The sequence below is a fragment of the Furipterus horrens genome, unplaced genomic scaffold (assembly GCF_987537825.1).
Source record: "Furipterus horrens unplaced genomic scaffold, mFurHor1.1.pri manual_scaffold_5, whole genome shotgun sequence".
NCBI classification, from domain to species: domain Eukaryota; kingdom Metazoa; phylum Chordata; class Mammalia; order Chiroptera; family Furipteridae; genus Furipterus; species Furipterus horrens.
Window position 1 is genome coordinate 143800178 of NW_028327175.1, and position 15215 is coordinate 143815392.

Here is a 15215-nt window from a genome sequence, read left to right on the forward strand (position 1 = left end):
TTTAATTATGCCTGCTTATCCTGGGTGTGTGAGGAGAGACTGGATGAGGCAGGAACAGGAATGGTGGGGTGGGGTGACCTCATATCTCTCCCAGCTTCCAGCCTCCACTTCCATTCCCTCTCCAGTCTCTTAACTGACCACTATTGGGTTTTCTGCAAAAAAAGAGAGGAAAAAAGAAAGGATCTGCACTTTTTCTCCCATAGACGCCTTGAAGAGCTCTTGTTATTATGCACACACTCAATGCCATCTTAGATTTCTAAAGTTTATTGCAGCCCTGTGGGAATGCAGGATTACTTTTACTTTATAGATGAGTAAATGAAGGCAGTTGAGTAAGCCAGGCTGCCAGTATGCTTTAGAATACTGCACTGAAGTTTCTTAAAAACAGAGGAAGGATAGTAGAGCGTGGCCTCATCTTTTTTTGTTTTCTTTTTAAGCCATTTGACTTTTTTATTGTCCCTGATATACTTGTAGATAGATCCAGAGGGACACACCATCTTTTTATTCCAGCCGACCAAGCATAAAGTAAAAGGATTTTAGTTCTCATTTTGAAAGAGTGGACTGGGAAGAAAGGAAAAGAATGGTGTGGAGTGTAATAGAGATGGAGAGCCTTTTCTGAGGCTTCCAGGGGCAGGGCAGATTGCTGCTGTGCATACTGGCTGGACTTGAAAGCCAGTGATTTTGAAAACATTGATTATGTCCTAACATTCTTGGGTGCTGCTACAGTGATTCTGTGTCTAAGGCCTGCAGGTAAACTAGATGAATATTAAAATGGCCTTACTGGTTTCAGAGTTCAGAGAGGCAGTTCATCACTTGAGTGGAAATAGATCATATTCAGAGTTTTGGTAACTGAGGTCTAAGAATGAACCCCCAGGGGAAAACTATAGTCATAGTTGTCATTGGAGCTATACAGACTTCCTTATTGTAAGGTCAACAAGGCAGAGTTTTCAGATGGTCTTTTACATTTGGCAGTAGACTGAGTAGATGGATATTGAAGGAAATATAGATGATAGAGCAGTTGTGATTCTGCTGGATTGTTGTTGTTTTCTTTCTGGAACGATGAGAAATATCTGAGACTGGAATTTCTTTATGCACTTAGGTTCAGATTTTAGCTTTATCTTTGTTGGTGATTTGGCTCATCTCCCAGGATATGTTTTGGGAGTATAAGGATTTGGGAACCTAATTATACATAGAGGGCAAAGGTTCCACTTATTTAGAGAAATCTAAAAACCCATTTCATATTTTTAAAGAAAGCTAATACAGGAAGCAGCTATTTTTAATTTTACATGCAGCTTACATGCTTAAAAACAGAATATGCTTAAAAGAAAACACTTTACTGAACACAAGTAACATGTATTTATCAGGGAGTTACTGATAGAAAATACTGGAAAAAAAGAAAGCAGAAAATTATTTTATAATTTGTCACCCAAAGTAACAGAAATTGATATACATACCTTCTAACTTTTTTTCTATGGATATTTATAATACATGTGTGTTAACAAAAATGGTATCATTCTCTTTTGCAATCTCTACCCAGTCTCTGGTGGCGGCTTAATATCCTGTTCTATAATTATGTATTTAATTGATTCTCACAGTAGAAATTTTAGGTGGGTTCTAATTTTTTGCCATAATAAATGAGCCTTTGAATTTTCGGGTTACTAAATATTTACATTCCACTACAGAATGACTCAAGTGGAAGCTGGGGTATGGGCAACAGAATTAGCTAGTCTTGCTGATGGTAGAACTCTCCATGAAATAAATGAAACAGTTCTGCATTTCATACTGTCAGAGAACAACTACAGTGACGATTTATAGTATACAGCTGATGTGGCTGGTTCATGTCAATATGTCTGTCTACTGATTTTGTCAGCCAAAAATAATTTCTCTTTCTCTGGAGCACTGATGGGTGCTACACTGGAATAGGCCATTTTGGTGGGGCGGGGGGAGGATATTAGGAAAGTTAATAGGGCAGCTGCTGAGGAGGAATACATTTCAGGTATTGCAAAATCTACACATCAAACATCATTAAATAAACAAGGCGTGGAAGAGACTGAAAGATGTTATCATGTGAGGCTTTTCTAACAGCCCAAAGGGTACTGAAAGGCAAATATGTACACTTCAGCATGGCCTTCTTTCTCACGGCTAAGCAAAATAGGTCAGCGTATACTTGGTTCAAGGATCTGTTTCATAAGGGTGGATTTTATTTGCTAAGCAGACTTAGTCTGTGGAATTGTGAGCACTGCATGTAATAGCGGCTTAAAATAAAAGATAATTTAAAGGTTAAGGCATCAAAAGTAATCTTTTAAAAATTTCCCCAGCTGTAGATTGATGTAAATATGTAGGTCCTTCAGCTGAGACTGTGTGGTTGTCATTCTAGCCAATTTTTCTTCAAAAAAATAAGTTTTATGAATTCTGCCTACTTACCACTTTAAATGCTAAACAACAGCAAATTAAATTTGTTTGGAGAAAAGCATTCAGGAACTATCCCAATTGAATTAATAATTAAACACCTACCTCATGAGTACTTCAGTGGGACACATTGCTCTACGGGGCCTCTTAGCATATTACTGACTTTAATGGAAAGTTCTAGTAGATGTAAAGACCTTTATCTGGACTTGAAGCATTTACAGAAAGGCAGTTCGTCTGCTTCATAATAAAATGGGTACCCACACATAGTTTCTTGTTACGAAGTCTGAGAAAGATATTATATGCTCACCAAATTTTGGTCTTGGATTAAGTTTATAAAAGAATAGAGTAAAATAATGTATGTACCCATGTTACTTTTGCTGTTGTTTTTAGAGATTTGATGTCTGAAGCAGAACGTTTAGTTGACCATATGCTTATAATTATGCACACACTGCTTCCTTCTTTGATTTGCCCTTATGAACATTTAGAAATATCTAGAACTTCCCTGCACTTTCTTCACTGACATGCCATGTCTGTTTGTTCAGTCTTGGGTCTATCATGCCTTAAAAAAATAGTAAAAATTCAGTTCTTAATTTCATGCACTCCTTTTATGATTATTTTTAAGTATATTTTTATTGATTATGTTGTTACAGTAGTCCCAATTTTTTTTCCCTTTCCTCCCCTCTGCCCAGTACCTGCCTTCCCTCCAGCAATCCCAACCCCTTAGTTCATGTCCATGGGTCGTGCATATAAGTTCTTTGGCTTCACCCTTTCCTATATTATTCTTAACCCCCCCCAGCCCCCCCGTCTATTTTGTACCAGCCAATTATGCTTCTTAGTCCCTGCACCATTTCCCCATTTCTCCCCCTCCCCCGTCCCAGCTGATAACCCTCCAAATGATCCCCAAACCTATGATTCTGTTTCTATTCTGATTTGCCTAGTTGGATTTTGTTTTTATTTTTTAGATTCAGTTGTTGATAGTTGTGAGTTTGTTGTCATTTTAATGTTCATAATTTTGATCTTTTTCTTAAATAAGCCCTTTTAACATGTCATATAATAATGGCTTGGTGATGATGAACTTCTTTAGCTTTACCTTGTCTTGGAAGCACTTCCTCTGCCCTTCCATTCTAAATGAGAGCTTTGCTGGATAGAGTAATCTCGGTTGTAGGTCCTTGCTTTTCATCACATTGAATACTTCTTGCCTGCAAAGTTTCTTTTGAGAAATCAGCTGACAGTCTTATGGGAACTCCTTTGTAGGTAACTCTGCTTTTCTCTTGGCTGCTTTTAAGATTCTCTCTTTATCTTTCACCTTTGGCATTTTAATTATGATATGTCTTGGTGTGGTCCTCTTTGGGTCTAGCTTGTTTGGTACTCAGTGCTTCTTGGACTTGTATGTCTTATTTCCTTTGCTAAATTTGGAAAGTTTTCCTTCATTATTTTTTCACATAAGCTTTCAGACTTTTGCTCTTCCTCTTCTGGCACCCCTATGATTTGGATGTTGGCACGTTTCAAGTTGTCCTAGATGTTCCTAAGCCTCTCCTCATTTTTTTCAATTCTCGTTTTCTCATTCTGTACTGGTTGACTGTTTTTTTCTTCCTTAAGTTCCAAGTCATTGATTTGAACCCTAGTTTCCTTCCCTTCACCATTGGTTTTGTGTGGATTTAGCATAGCCTTCACTTCTTCCCTTATGCTTTTGCCATACTGAAGCATATCTGTCAAGTCTGTGAACATCTTTATCAACAGTGTTTTGAACACTATGTCCATTAGGTTGGCTATGTCCGCGTTGCTTAGTTCTCCCATTGGAACTCTGACCTGTTCCCTCTTTTGGACCATACTTCTCTGTCTCCTCAACTTGACAGATTCCTATGTTTGCCTTTGTGTCTTAGGTAGAGCTGTTGTACCTGTTATGTTGTAAGAGGCGGAGCCTTAGGTATTCATCAGTACAGGCAACCTGTTTCACTATGCTGTGGGAGGGGTCAGAGAGGGAACAATGCCGCTTGCTCAGCACTCATTCCTTTTCCAGGCACTTCTCTGACTTCCTATATGGAACTGGTGCCTCTAGCTGTTGCCCTGGCTGTTGTTCCCAGAGTGGGTGGGTCTGTGGATGTTCTAGGGTCGTGAGGGCCCTTTAAACAAGTGGACTCTACTGAGAGATCTTGCAGTTTCTTCATCTGCCCCAACCCCCACTGACTTTCAGTCAGAAGCAATGAGGCTTTATTTTCCCCGGCGCTGGAACCGTGAGCTATGCAGTCTGGTCTGGTGCTGGGAGCGCTCCCCGGGTGTCTCTCCCTACTTTTTAAAATGTGTGATTGCACTTTGCACTGGCCTGCCGCTGCTGCCACCACCACACCACGTCCTGTCTGCCCCGGCTCTGCCCCTTCTACCTGTCTGGATGAGTATTTCTTCTTTATATCTTTGCTTGTTGGACTTCCATGCAGCTCAATTTTCTGGAACTTCTGGTTGTATCTAGTTTCGAGGTACTTGTATTCCTTCTTAGTTGTGGAGGGAGATGAAGCATGTCTGTCAAGGCCTCTATCTTGGCTGGAAGTCTCATACTCTCCTTTTAAAAGTTCATTGACTCTTCAAAGAAGAATAAATTACATTCAGTTTAATAATTTTTTAACATTTTTATGTATTGTTTGTGCTTTCCAAAGCACTTTAATGTCTGTGTAAATTCCCTTACTAATAGAATGAGCAGAAGGAATAAATTATTCCACATAGTCCCTGGGGTTGGAGTACAAGTTAATGACAGGGCAAGCTTTAGAACTCAGATTTTCTCAGCAATTGCTCCATGGGTGGTTGTATTGTGCATTTTGTGATGTTCTAGTCCAGTGTGTATTTCATATGTTAACTTTTTGTTTATACAATGTTTTCTTTCTAGATAATGCTAGATTACAAGGTAATACAATATGTTTTTTTGAGTAAAGATAAGTAAATATTTTTTAATGGTTTATTTAGTGGTTTTTCTTGGTTAATGGTTTTTGGTTTGTTTTTTTTTTGTTACCAGGATAATTGCTTTAACTTATTTTTCTGTTTTTAGAGATCTGACTTTGATAATTAAATAGTATCTAGTGTGTGATGTCATATTATCTGATGGCTTTTGTAACATTAAAGACTAAAATACCTATTTTAAGAATTGGAGCGAAATCATATTTAGCAAATGTATTTTTTACGTAGTTGAGTCCTGATAGAAAACCTTGCTGACATTAGAACCTGTAATGAATGTGTTGTTGTTCATGCCTTTGATTCTTTTGGACTCCATACTTTTTTTGTAATCAAAGAAATACAATTTTAATAAAATAACAAGTAACCTTTATCTTTTTCTTAATTTAATCTTTATTGTATTTTTTCCTATTACCATTTAGTCTCCTTACACCTCCCTGCCCCCCCCCCCCCCCGACCTCCACCCCACCCCGGCAATCATCACACTGTTGTCTGTGTTCATGAGTCCTATTTTTCTTTTTGTTCAGTCACTCCCCCTTCAACTTTCCCCACCCCTGCCAGCTATCATCCTTCTCTCCATACTTTTTTTATAAAAGACTTTTTAGACTGTCTTTTATATGTGTCCAAATCTGTGAGGCTGTTGACTGTTTGCAGCGGAAGAGCCCTGGTGAGCATATGGGGTTTCTGTCCAGCCCCAGGACCAACACTTTGCTGTGTATGAGATTTTAGAGAAATAACCTAACTGGCCTTGTGTCTAAAATCTCCAGATGAGCGAGAGTTCTGGCACCCTTTCTGTCTCTCAAGTTCTGTAATATTTTATTATAAAGAGTTTATATACAATTTTTTACTCCTTTATAACTTTTCCCCAATTCTGAGAAATATGTCTAATGATTTGAGCTGTGTGTTATTTCTTAACATTCTCCTAGTTATGGATTCTGGGTGGTTTTTCTGGATGATGGTAGTAGTAACTGTTTCCTGAGCCTACTCTAATGTACAGTCTTCTGGGTCTAGATGTGAAAACACTTTGCCTTTCCTTTTTCATAGATGCCCAAGTATATTCTAAATTGAGTGTGTGAATCCATGGGAGAGTCACTTTCCTACCTCTCCCTCTACAGCTGGGCTCTGGGGTCTCTTAAGTCCACACTTTTTAGCAGTGGCCCTTGAAGTACTGAGTGCTATCCAACTGTTTACTTCATAAAAATAAGCTTTTTCCCTCTTGTACCATCTCAGTATCAGATACAGGAAAACAGCATGTTATGTCTTTATCTCCTAGCTTCAAAGCTTGCTTGAAAAATAAAGGGTGTTTTCTCATGAAATTCGGAGGGCTGTTTTTACTCATGTATCATGATGATTAGGCTTTTTAAAATGCCATTTGGAAGCGGCAGCTTCAGCAAATATTTATGGCATTGTCACTATGACCCAGTTGGGCGTTAGGAAGCAGGACTTTACGAAAAGAACAAGACGTATTTCTTGGAATGATGAATATTTTTTATTCCTTTTACCTGATTGGTTTGTCACAGCAGTAGCAGCCCCTGTGAAGATAGGTAGGTAGCTGGTCATCCTATTTTCCAGAGGAAACTGAGACTTGGACAGGTTCAAGGACCTTGTCAAAAAGGGAGGTAGCTGAGTTGGGCCTCAGCTGCAGGCTCCCTAACTCCCACAGCTGGTGCTCTTTCTACCGCACCACGCACACAAGACAGATGAATTATATTGTGTCACAGATAGCAGGGATGCAGGAAATCAGGGAGGGGGAAAGGATTGTCAAGCGGAGTAGTCTGGAAAGGCTTTGCAGAGAAGGACCTTAAAGATGAAGGGAAGAGCTAGGGCTTGTTGAAGAGGAGTAAATGGAGAATTCCTACATGAAGGGAAGCACAGGGACTCTCTCCAGGAGTGAACAATTTTGTTGTCCTAGTTATCAATGGGAGCCATTTACTTCTCTTGCTATTTCTTAAGAGTTCCTCTGGCCATCAGAGATTGCCTGATGGACTTGCCTTCGCAAGATTAGTGTTCCTTCATTTGGATGGAGGCTTTCAATGCTGGGGGGCAGAGGGAGGGAGAGAGAGAGTGTGTGTGTATTTGTGTGTGATGGCCTAAATTGTTTCCTACTGCTTGATTTTCTTTTCAGTTTTAAAGATTATTATGTCTTGAGATCTGACTGTTCCCCCTTCAGAGAGAAGTGAAATAACACGTTGGCATTGGTCTGGTCATTGCGGTTCTGAGGGGGTTTCCCCTCCTGAGAGATTTCCTGCATTGGACAAAGGGAACAATGAAGAACCCACATGAAAAGTGCATGTTCATTTCCTTAGGCCTGCTGTTCCACCAATAACAGTGGGGAACACAATTTTCATTGAGTTAGATCTGACACTTGTTTTTGACTAACTTTTGGCATCTGAATCCAAAAATGACCCCAGTTTTCTCTATCACATCAACTTTTTAAGGTACAGGATAACCTCCCTTTGCCCCCCATATCATACAAAATGAACATACAAAGGAAAATAAAAAATTACCTGAATATACTGTTTATTTGAAGTTATTTTATTCATATAAAGGCTATATATTGTTACTGTAAGTCAAATTGTATCCAAGTAGTAAAGTTCTTCTACCAAACATACATATTAAGGTATTTTATCTTTTCAAATAACAGGCTAGGAAATGCCGAAATGAGACACTTGAAACAGTCTCCTTCAGTTGGCAAAGCTTTAACAAATTGCTTCATGATACCCAATTTTATGTGCAGAGGTGGGAATATAATGTTCTTTCTGTCAACAAGTGGCTCATGTAGAATGTTTGGATCACCATGTTTGAGGTCAGATCTTGGAGGACAGTTCACCTCCAGCCAATGCTTCCCATGAGCTCTGCTGTCCCACATACACAGAAAACAGGGATACTTGGTGTATCCACGTTGCTGACCAAGATGGAAGCAGACCATTTGAAGGTCAACACAGATGATCCAGTTGTGCTTGTGATATTGCAACAGATCAATGACTCCCTTTATGTCTTCATATTCTTCATGAAAGCAAACTGAATGGCCAGTTGGGGCTGCACCGAATCAATTGCCATTGTGGAGGAGGACACACTTCAAGCTCTGCTTTGAGCTATCGATGAACAGTCACCATTCAGTTGCATTACAGATCAGAATTCCCAATTCCTCCATTAAACCATGTATTTATGGCAGCACACAAAGCCACTGTCACTCCAAAAGTACTACAGAAATGCACTTTCATTGACTGAATGAAAGTAGGATGCCTTCACTCCTTTTTCAAGCAAGTTTTTCTCGTGCAGTCTTGATGCTAGGAGTTCTGTAGCCTTTTTGGATAGTCCCAAATCTCGTGCCAAATCATTCAGCTCATGCTGACCAAATCCCTTATGAACTGAGTCATCTTCAATTTCAAAATCTTCATCATTGCTGTCACTTCGTTCTTCACCATACTCCTGTTTTTTTGAAAGAGGGTAGTTCAATGAAAACTGGCCTTGGGATTTCAGCTCAATGAGACACTGGGTGTATAGCTGATGGTAGACTAGTATACTCTATTTTATATTTATTTTTCTTGTTATTTCATGATGTTTTCACTAAAAGCAAAAGTTACAGTCACTTGAATGATCTCTGGGTTCTCACCAAACCACAGGTATACCAAATGGCAATTTATCAGTTAATCCCTTCATCCACATCCTTAAACTCTCGACACACTGCTTGCACACCTTGCGAGGGGCCCAAGACTTATCTTGGTCACCAAGTTTTACTTTAAAATATGCAAAATAGGCTTGCCTGACAAATGTGCTGATGTTTGTCCTTTGACTGGGAATGGTGAAACTGCCAGATATAACAAAACAAATCAGTGTTGTTTAGGTACTTATGACAAGAAATAGCAGAGGCAGACATGATGTGAAGGAAAGGAAATAAGTACGTATGTAAATCAAAGAATAAATTCTCCTAGCTCCTTGTATACAGACAAGAACTTGGACTACCCTTTGGAATATGATTCACTATATAGAGTGGCACACAACCTCTCACCACACTGTCTCATGTGTAACTGAATAACCTAGACAAGTATGTACCTGTCACTGGTCTCCAAGGTCGTCCCCCACCCCTCCTCACTTGAGGGAGGTTTGCTCTCAGCCAATAGGAAAGTACTGTTGCTTCCCTTGATCCAGGCTCAATCCAGCCTAGAGTGGTCGCATTAAGATAAACTGTAGAGCCCTGGCCATTGTGGCTCAGTGGATTGAGCGTAGGCCTGCGAATCAAGTGTCACTGGTTTGATTCCCAGTCAGGGCACATAACTAGGTTGCACATCAGGTCCCCAGTTGGGGGCACAAGTGAGAGGCAACCCACACAGTGATGTTTCTCTCCCTCTCTTTCTCCTTTCCCCTCTCTCTAAAAATAAACAAATAAATATATAAATATATTTTTAAAAAGATAAGCTGTAGAGAAAAACTTGACATGATATAAGAAAACTAACTGCAGCTTTGAAATCAGCATGCCTATTTAAGTCTAAAGCAGCTGAAAAATCGAACTTAACAGGAATTATGTTAAAAATTGTTCTCCTGTGTAATTTTTCTTCAGAGTTCTATAGCCACTTCAAGATGTTGAGGGTTCTGTCAGCTATTATCCTAATTTTATTGAGGAGTATTTGGGGAGAAGCCTGGAGTCTGGCACCAGGAGATATCCTTTCCTACAGGACCTTCTGCTAGGACTCCCATTTGGTGTGTGTGTCTTCTTGTCACTCTAGGCAGTACTAGTGACAATGGCAACTCATCTGCAGTGGTTCTGAAGTGGTCAGAGATTCTCTTTGGTTTCATATTTCTCTCCAGAGAATGCCCACCTGATCCTTCTCGACCATGCAAATTGTTTTAAAGCAGTTTTTAGTGTCAGTGGCATTTTCTGCCGCTTTATTTTCCATTAAAGCATGTAAGGCACATTTCCTGAGTTATTGAGCAGATATCGATTGAGCACATTCTGAGCCCTGGGAATGTGAGACATGGATGCTTCAGACTGAAGCCCTTCCGCAGTTGCCCATAGGCTCCTGGGGGTGTCTAGACAGCTACTTACCCACAAGGGAGTGTCGTAGGGAAGGCACACTGCATTGTGGTTGCTTAGAAGAGAGAATGCCCAACTCTTTTGCAAAGTCTGGAATATCTTTTAAGTTTTACTGCCATTTGACTGTTTGTTATTTGAACTGTGAAATCAGGTGTGGACATACTGTCCATTGTTATACCACAGTCAGATTTGGGGGTTCGGCAGAGACGAGTTTGGACTTTGAAGTCAGGAGACCTGCAGGTCTTCTTTGTGCCACAGGGGCTCCATAGGGAGCCAGAAGGAGTTACTGGGGAGAAAAGAGGGTGGGGAGCGGGAAAGCCTTAATGAAGTCACTTTGAGATAGCCTGGGAAACAGTTTCATTACTGGAGGATTTCCTGGAGCTTTAACATGCTGATGTGTACTGCTGTCCTCAGGAGAGATCATAGTATGCAGTTCCCAGGATTTTTTGGATTTTTTTACAAAGCATTGAGCATTTTATCAGATTATTATTCCACAAAACACATTTAGGGAAATCCTGCCATCAGTCATTTCCAGCTCTTAAACCTGCAGATCTGTGCAAGTGTTTTTACAGTTAATACAACATACATCATTTGAGGGGAGAAAAAAGTTAGTCCTCTATTGGGCAGGTTGTTTTCATGGTGGGACATAGTGGTAGAAAATTTAAGAAAAGAAAAAAAGGATGTGGGTGCCACAGAACTCTTTTAGTGCTGTTGTGTACCATCAGCTTCCACATTTAGTTTTTAAACTACCCACGACAACTGTGTCAAGGAAATATTTCACTGTACCCATTGTACAGGTGAATAAGCTGAAGTTCACCTAAAGCATTATGTATAGAACATGCTGAGAGTCAAACTGAGGTCTCTCTTTGGCCAGAGGCCATGTTACATTAACAACAAGGTTTTGCGATAGAGCTAAGTAATTATTTTTAACTTTTCTTGTGTGGGGGCTAAAAGCAGTGTTTTTCTTCCCACCTTCTAAGTTCTTCAAGGCTATTCTAATAATCAAATTAACAGACATTAACAGGAGAAAATCAAGTTTTTACTACATGTATGTGGGGAATTCACATAGGAATAAAACCTCCCAAGACAGTGAGGCAACATTGGGTACATAGACACTTTGGCCAAAGGAGAAAAGTAGGGGGGATTGGGCCTTATTCCAGAAGTGAAAATGGGTGATTTACAGATAGTGGAGAGGGGAACACACAGGGCAGAAAAGTTCTTGCTAGATGACAAAGAAATAGTGGGACACAGGGGCTATCTAGCTAACAGACATTTAATTCAAATCAGGCTAAGGTGAATATGCTAAGATTTCATGCTTGGAGCAGGGTTCTCTATCTGAATCTCTTGGGCAGAGGGTGAAAGGTTCATTCTAAGTCTTATTTCTTAATAAACAGCCTAAAATTAACATCCCAAAAAAGGCAGCTTCAGGGTAACAAAACTTGAGTCCCTTCACTTGCTTTTTAATTTTAAATGACTGCTACAAAAGTAGTACATGCTTATTAAAGAAAAATGGGTGAGAGAAAAGTAGAAAATGCCCCAAGGACTGTCATTGAGTTTAATTTCAGTTAATACATGATGTATATGTTTCCCAGTTTTATGCAGTGTTGTGTTCATTACCCATAGTTGTGTTTAAATAAGAACAACTATATTATACATGTATAAATTTACATTTATACTCACATTTATAAAATTTTGAATCTTGCTTTTTGAATCTCCCCTGCAGATGTGAATGGGGTATTGCCACGTACAGTTAAGTATTTTAATAAATAGTACATTGAACTTTAAGACTTAGAAACTTACAGCTCTTTGATGCAAACGTCTCTTTGACCATGGGCAAGTTCCCTGACCTTCCTGGAACTTAGTTTCCAAATTATAAATGAGGGAGTTGAATCAGGTCATTGATTTTAAAATTGGGATTCCACGAAACGCCCTGTAGGCTGGGGGTAGAAAGGTCAACAGAGCAGGGAAATCCCTGGCCCTTCACTCCACCTGTGTTTCCACCCAAGCAGCTGCACCTGTAACTTTTTTATAAATTTGAGGGTCCAAGCACATTTTGGAAGAGGGATTCACTGATTTTTTTGTGAAAGTATATAAAATTGTTGGGCCAAATTATCTTGAAGCTCAATGTGTCTATGGTATCTATTAAGTTGCTGTGTTACATACCTTTTAAAACATTTCACTAGGTAGAATGGTAGGTTACGCAAACCTGCCATGTTGTTGCTAATGATCCCAGGAGTCCAGAGAGAATTACTGATCCATGCTGAGCAGTGTCCAAAGCACTGCTGAATCATTTCTTAGAAAATACACCATTGAGGAGGCTGTAAAACGTTTCCCCTTTGACTTTATCCATTGTCAGGTCCCTTTAATGCTCTTTCAGGGAAGACTAACCTGGGAATCAACGGTCCCTTAAACTAATGCATGTTTGAAAACTAGACTTTATCAGTAACTGGTTTTCCATTTTCCTTATGCATATTAAAGTTTTGCATTTTGAGGGGATAGATTTGGATGTTCAATATCGACTTTTTCTCTTCCCTCCACAGAAGGAAGAATCTCGTTGAAAAATGAGGTGAATGAATGCTCGGGGACTCAAGAACCCTGGACAACTACATGAAGTGTTTAAAAACTGCTCTGACCTTCTTGCCACCCAAGGCTCTGCTATGAGGCCTGACAGGATGAGCACGCTGCGGAGGGACAACGTCCTGCTCTGGAGGAACGGTGACTGCTAACCTGCCCAGAGCAAGCTGGGGACCGCTTGCTGTCTGCCAGTACAATGAAGGAGGTGGTTTATTGGTCACCCAGGCAGGTGGCAGACTGGCTGCTGGAGAATGCTATGCCAGAGTACTGCGAGCCTCTGGAGCATTTCACAGGCCAGGACTTGATCAACCTAACCATGGAGGATTTCACAAAACCCCCATTGTGCCGAGTCTCCTCCGACAATGGGCAGCGTCTCTTGGACATGATAGAGACCCTGAAAATGGAGCACCACATGGAAGCACATAAGAATGGCCATGCCAACGGGCACCTGAGCATTGGCACATGTGCCCCCACACCTGACGGCAGCTTCAGCATCAAGGTCAAACCCAACGGGATGCCAAATGGGTATAGGAAGGAGATGATAAAGATCCCCATGCCAGAACTGGAGCGCTCCCAGTACCCCATGGAGTGGGGCAAGACTTTTCTGGCCTTTCTTTACGCACTTTCCTGTTTTGTTCTCACCACAGTGATGATCTCGGTCGTCCATGAACGAGTACCTCCTAAGGAGAAGCAGCCTCCACTACCGGACACGTTTTTTGACCATTTTAACCGGGTGCAGTGGGCTTTTTCTATTTGTGAAATTAATGGCATGATCCTTGTAGGACTCTGGTTAATTCAGTGGCTGCTCTTAAAATACAAGTAAGTAAAGCAGAAGCGCTCAGATTCAGTGATTGAGGAGTTTGCACTGCGGATGTTTAATACTCATTATTTGAAAATGAAATTTATGATGCAATGGAATCAAAGCATATTATTCCCCCACTTTTTTTAAACCACATACTCAAGTAAAGCTCTGGGAGCTTTAAGAAAATGCCATGTTTATTTCCTGTTTCATACAAGGTTGGTCCAGAATGGTAAACAGGATTGTGAGAGATGCTGTTCTTCTATTTTCACTTCACCAGAAGGAAAACCCTCAGAGTATCTATAAAACCTTCAGAGAGCATATATAGGCTGTGGAACCAAACATAAACCATCCCCTCTTGGTGTTGTTAACCCATCAAATAAATTGTGGACAGTTGGCCTAAGCACCATGAATGGCTCTATAGCTTTTCCCAAGCAGAGGCAGACATCTGGAACTGTAGCAATATGTATTTAGAGGTTTCATGCACAGAATTCATTATGGCTATTCCAGAGTGGCTTGGGCTGTTGGGAAAACAGTACCCTCAGGAAACAACTTTGTTAGGCAGGTGCAGTGCAGATGAAACTTATGGCCTCTCACCATCTAGAACATGCGGCAACTAAAGCAGTATGTGGCTGTTTCATTCAAATTTCTCAGAGTTTTTTTAAAAAAATTACTTGTTTGTTTGTTTGTTTATTTTTAGAGAGAGGGGAAAGGAGAAAGAGAAGGAGAGAAACATCATTGTGTGGTTGCCTCTCACTTGCACTCCCAACTGGGGACCTGACGTGCAACCTAGTCATGTGCCCTGACTGGGAATCGAACCAGTGACACTTGACTTGTAGGCCAACGCTCCGTCCACTGAGCCACAGCACCCAGGGTCTTTCTCGGGGTTTTTAATAGGCACCTTCTTTTAGTTTCCAGTGGATCTAAAGTGGCTTTCATGTCCCTAGCTCTAAATTCAACATAGATCCCTTCAGGCAAACTGTTCACTGGAATGCAGAGCAAATAAAACACCTTATATGTCTGATTTTCCTGTTACTGGAACATCTTAATGGCTTCCATGCATGGGAGTTGGAAACTGGTTTGTTAAGGCACTGAGTTTCTCTGTAGTGGACTGTTTTTCACGACCCACACTATGGTTGAGTAATAATGAAGTCATCTTAAATCAGGAAAACAAAATGCAGAGAGAGATTATGTTGAACTTGATCTGACAGAAGTGATGGGTATTTTCCTGGTATATTCATAAGGACTATGTTTCCTGGTTTTTCACCATAATTTTTACATGCAAGCAGATAATTTACTGACCTAGGATATAACTTTGGTTAAATTATAAACCATCTATGAATCCAAATATTTCACAAAACTGTGACTTCTGAATAATTTATTATTGTTCTAAGGAAGTGTCTTAACCATAGGGCTGATTTCTTTACAATATATTACAGTTTGTATTTCTCTCAGAAGGGA

General features: G+C 40.2%; 1 protein-coding gene across 7 annotated transcripts in view; it reads left to right on the plus strand.

Annotated features, from left to right (window-relative positions):
* Positions 1 to 15215, plus strand: part of SGMS1 (sphingomyelin synthase 1) — a 290955-nt gene that overhangs the window by 242504 nt on the left and 33236 nt on the right. For all 7 annotated transcript variants that reach the window (XM_090278031.1, XM_090278030.1, XM_090278035.1 and 4 more), the window contains one exon: positions 12922 to 13774. In XM_090278031.1, coding sequence (XP_090134157.1) covers positions 13152 to 13774 — 623 coding nt within the window. In that variant the 5' untranslated portion in view covers positions 12922 to 13151. The remainder of the gene's footprint in view (positions 1 to 12921; positions 13775 to 15215) is intronic.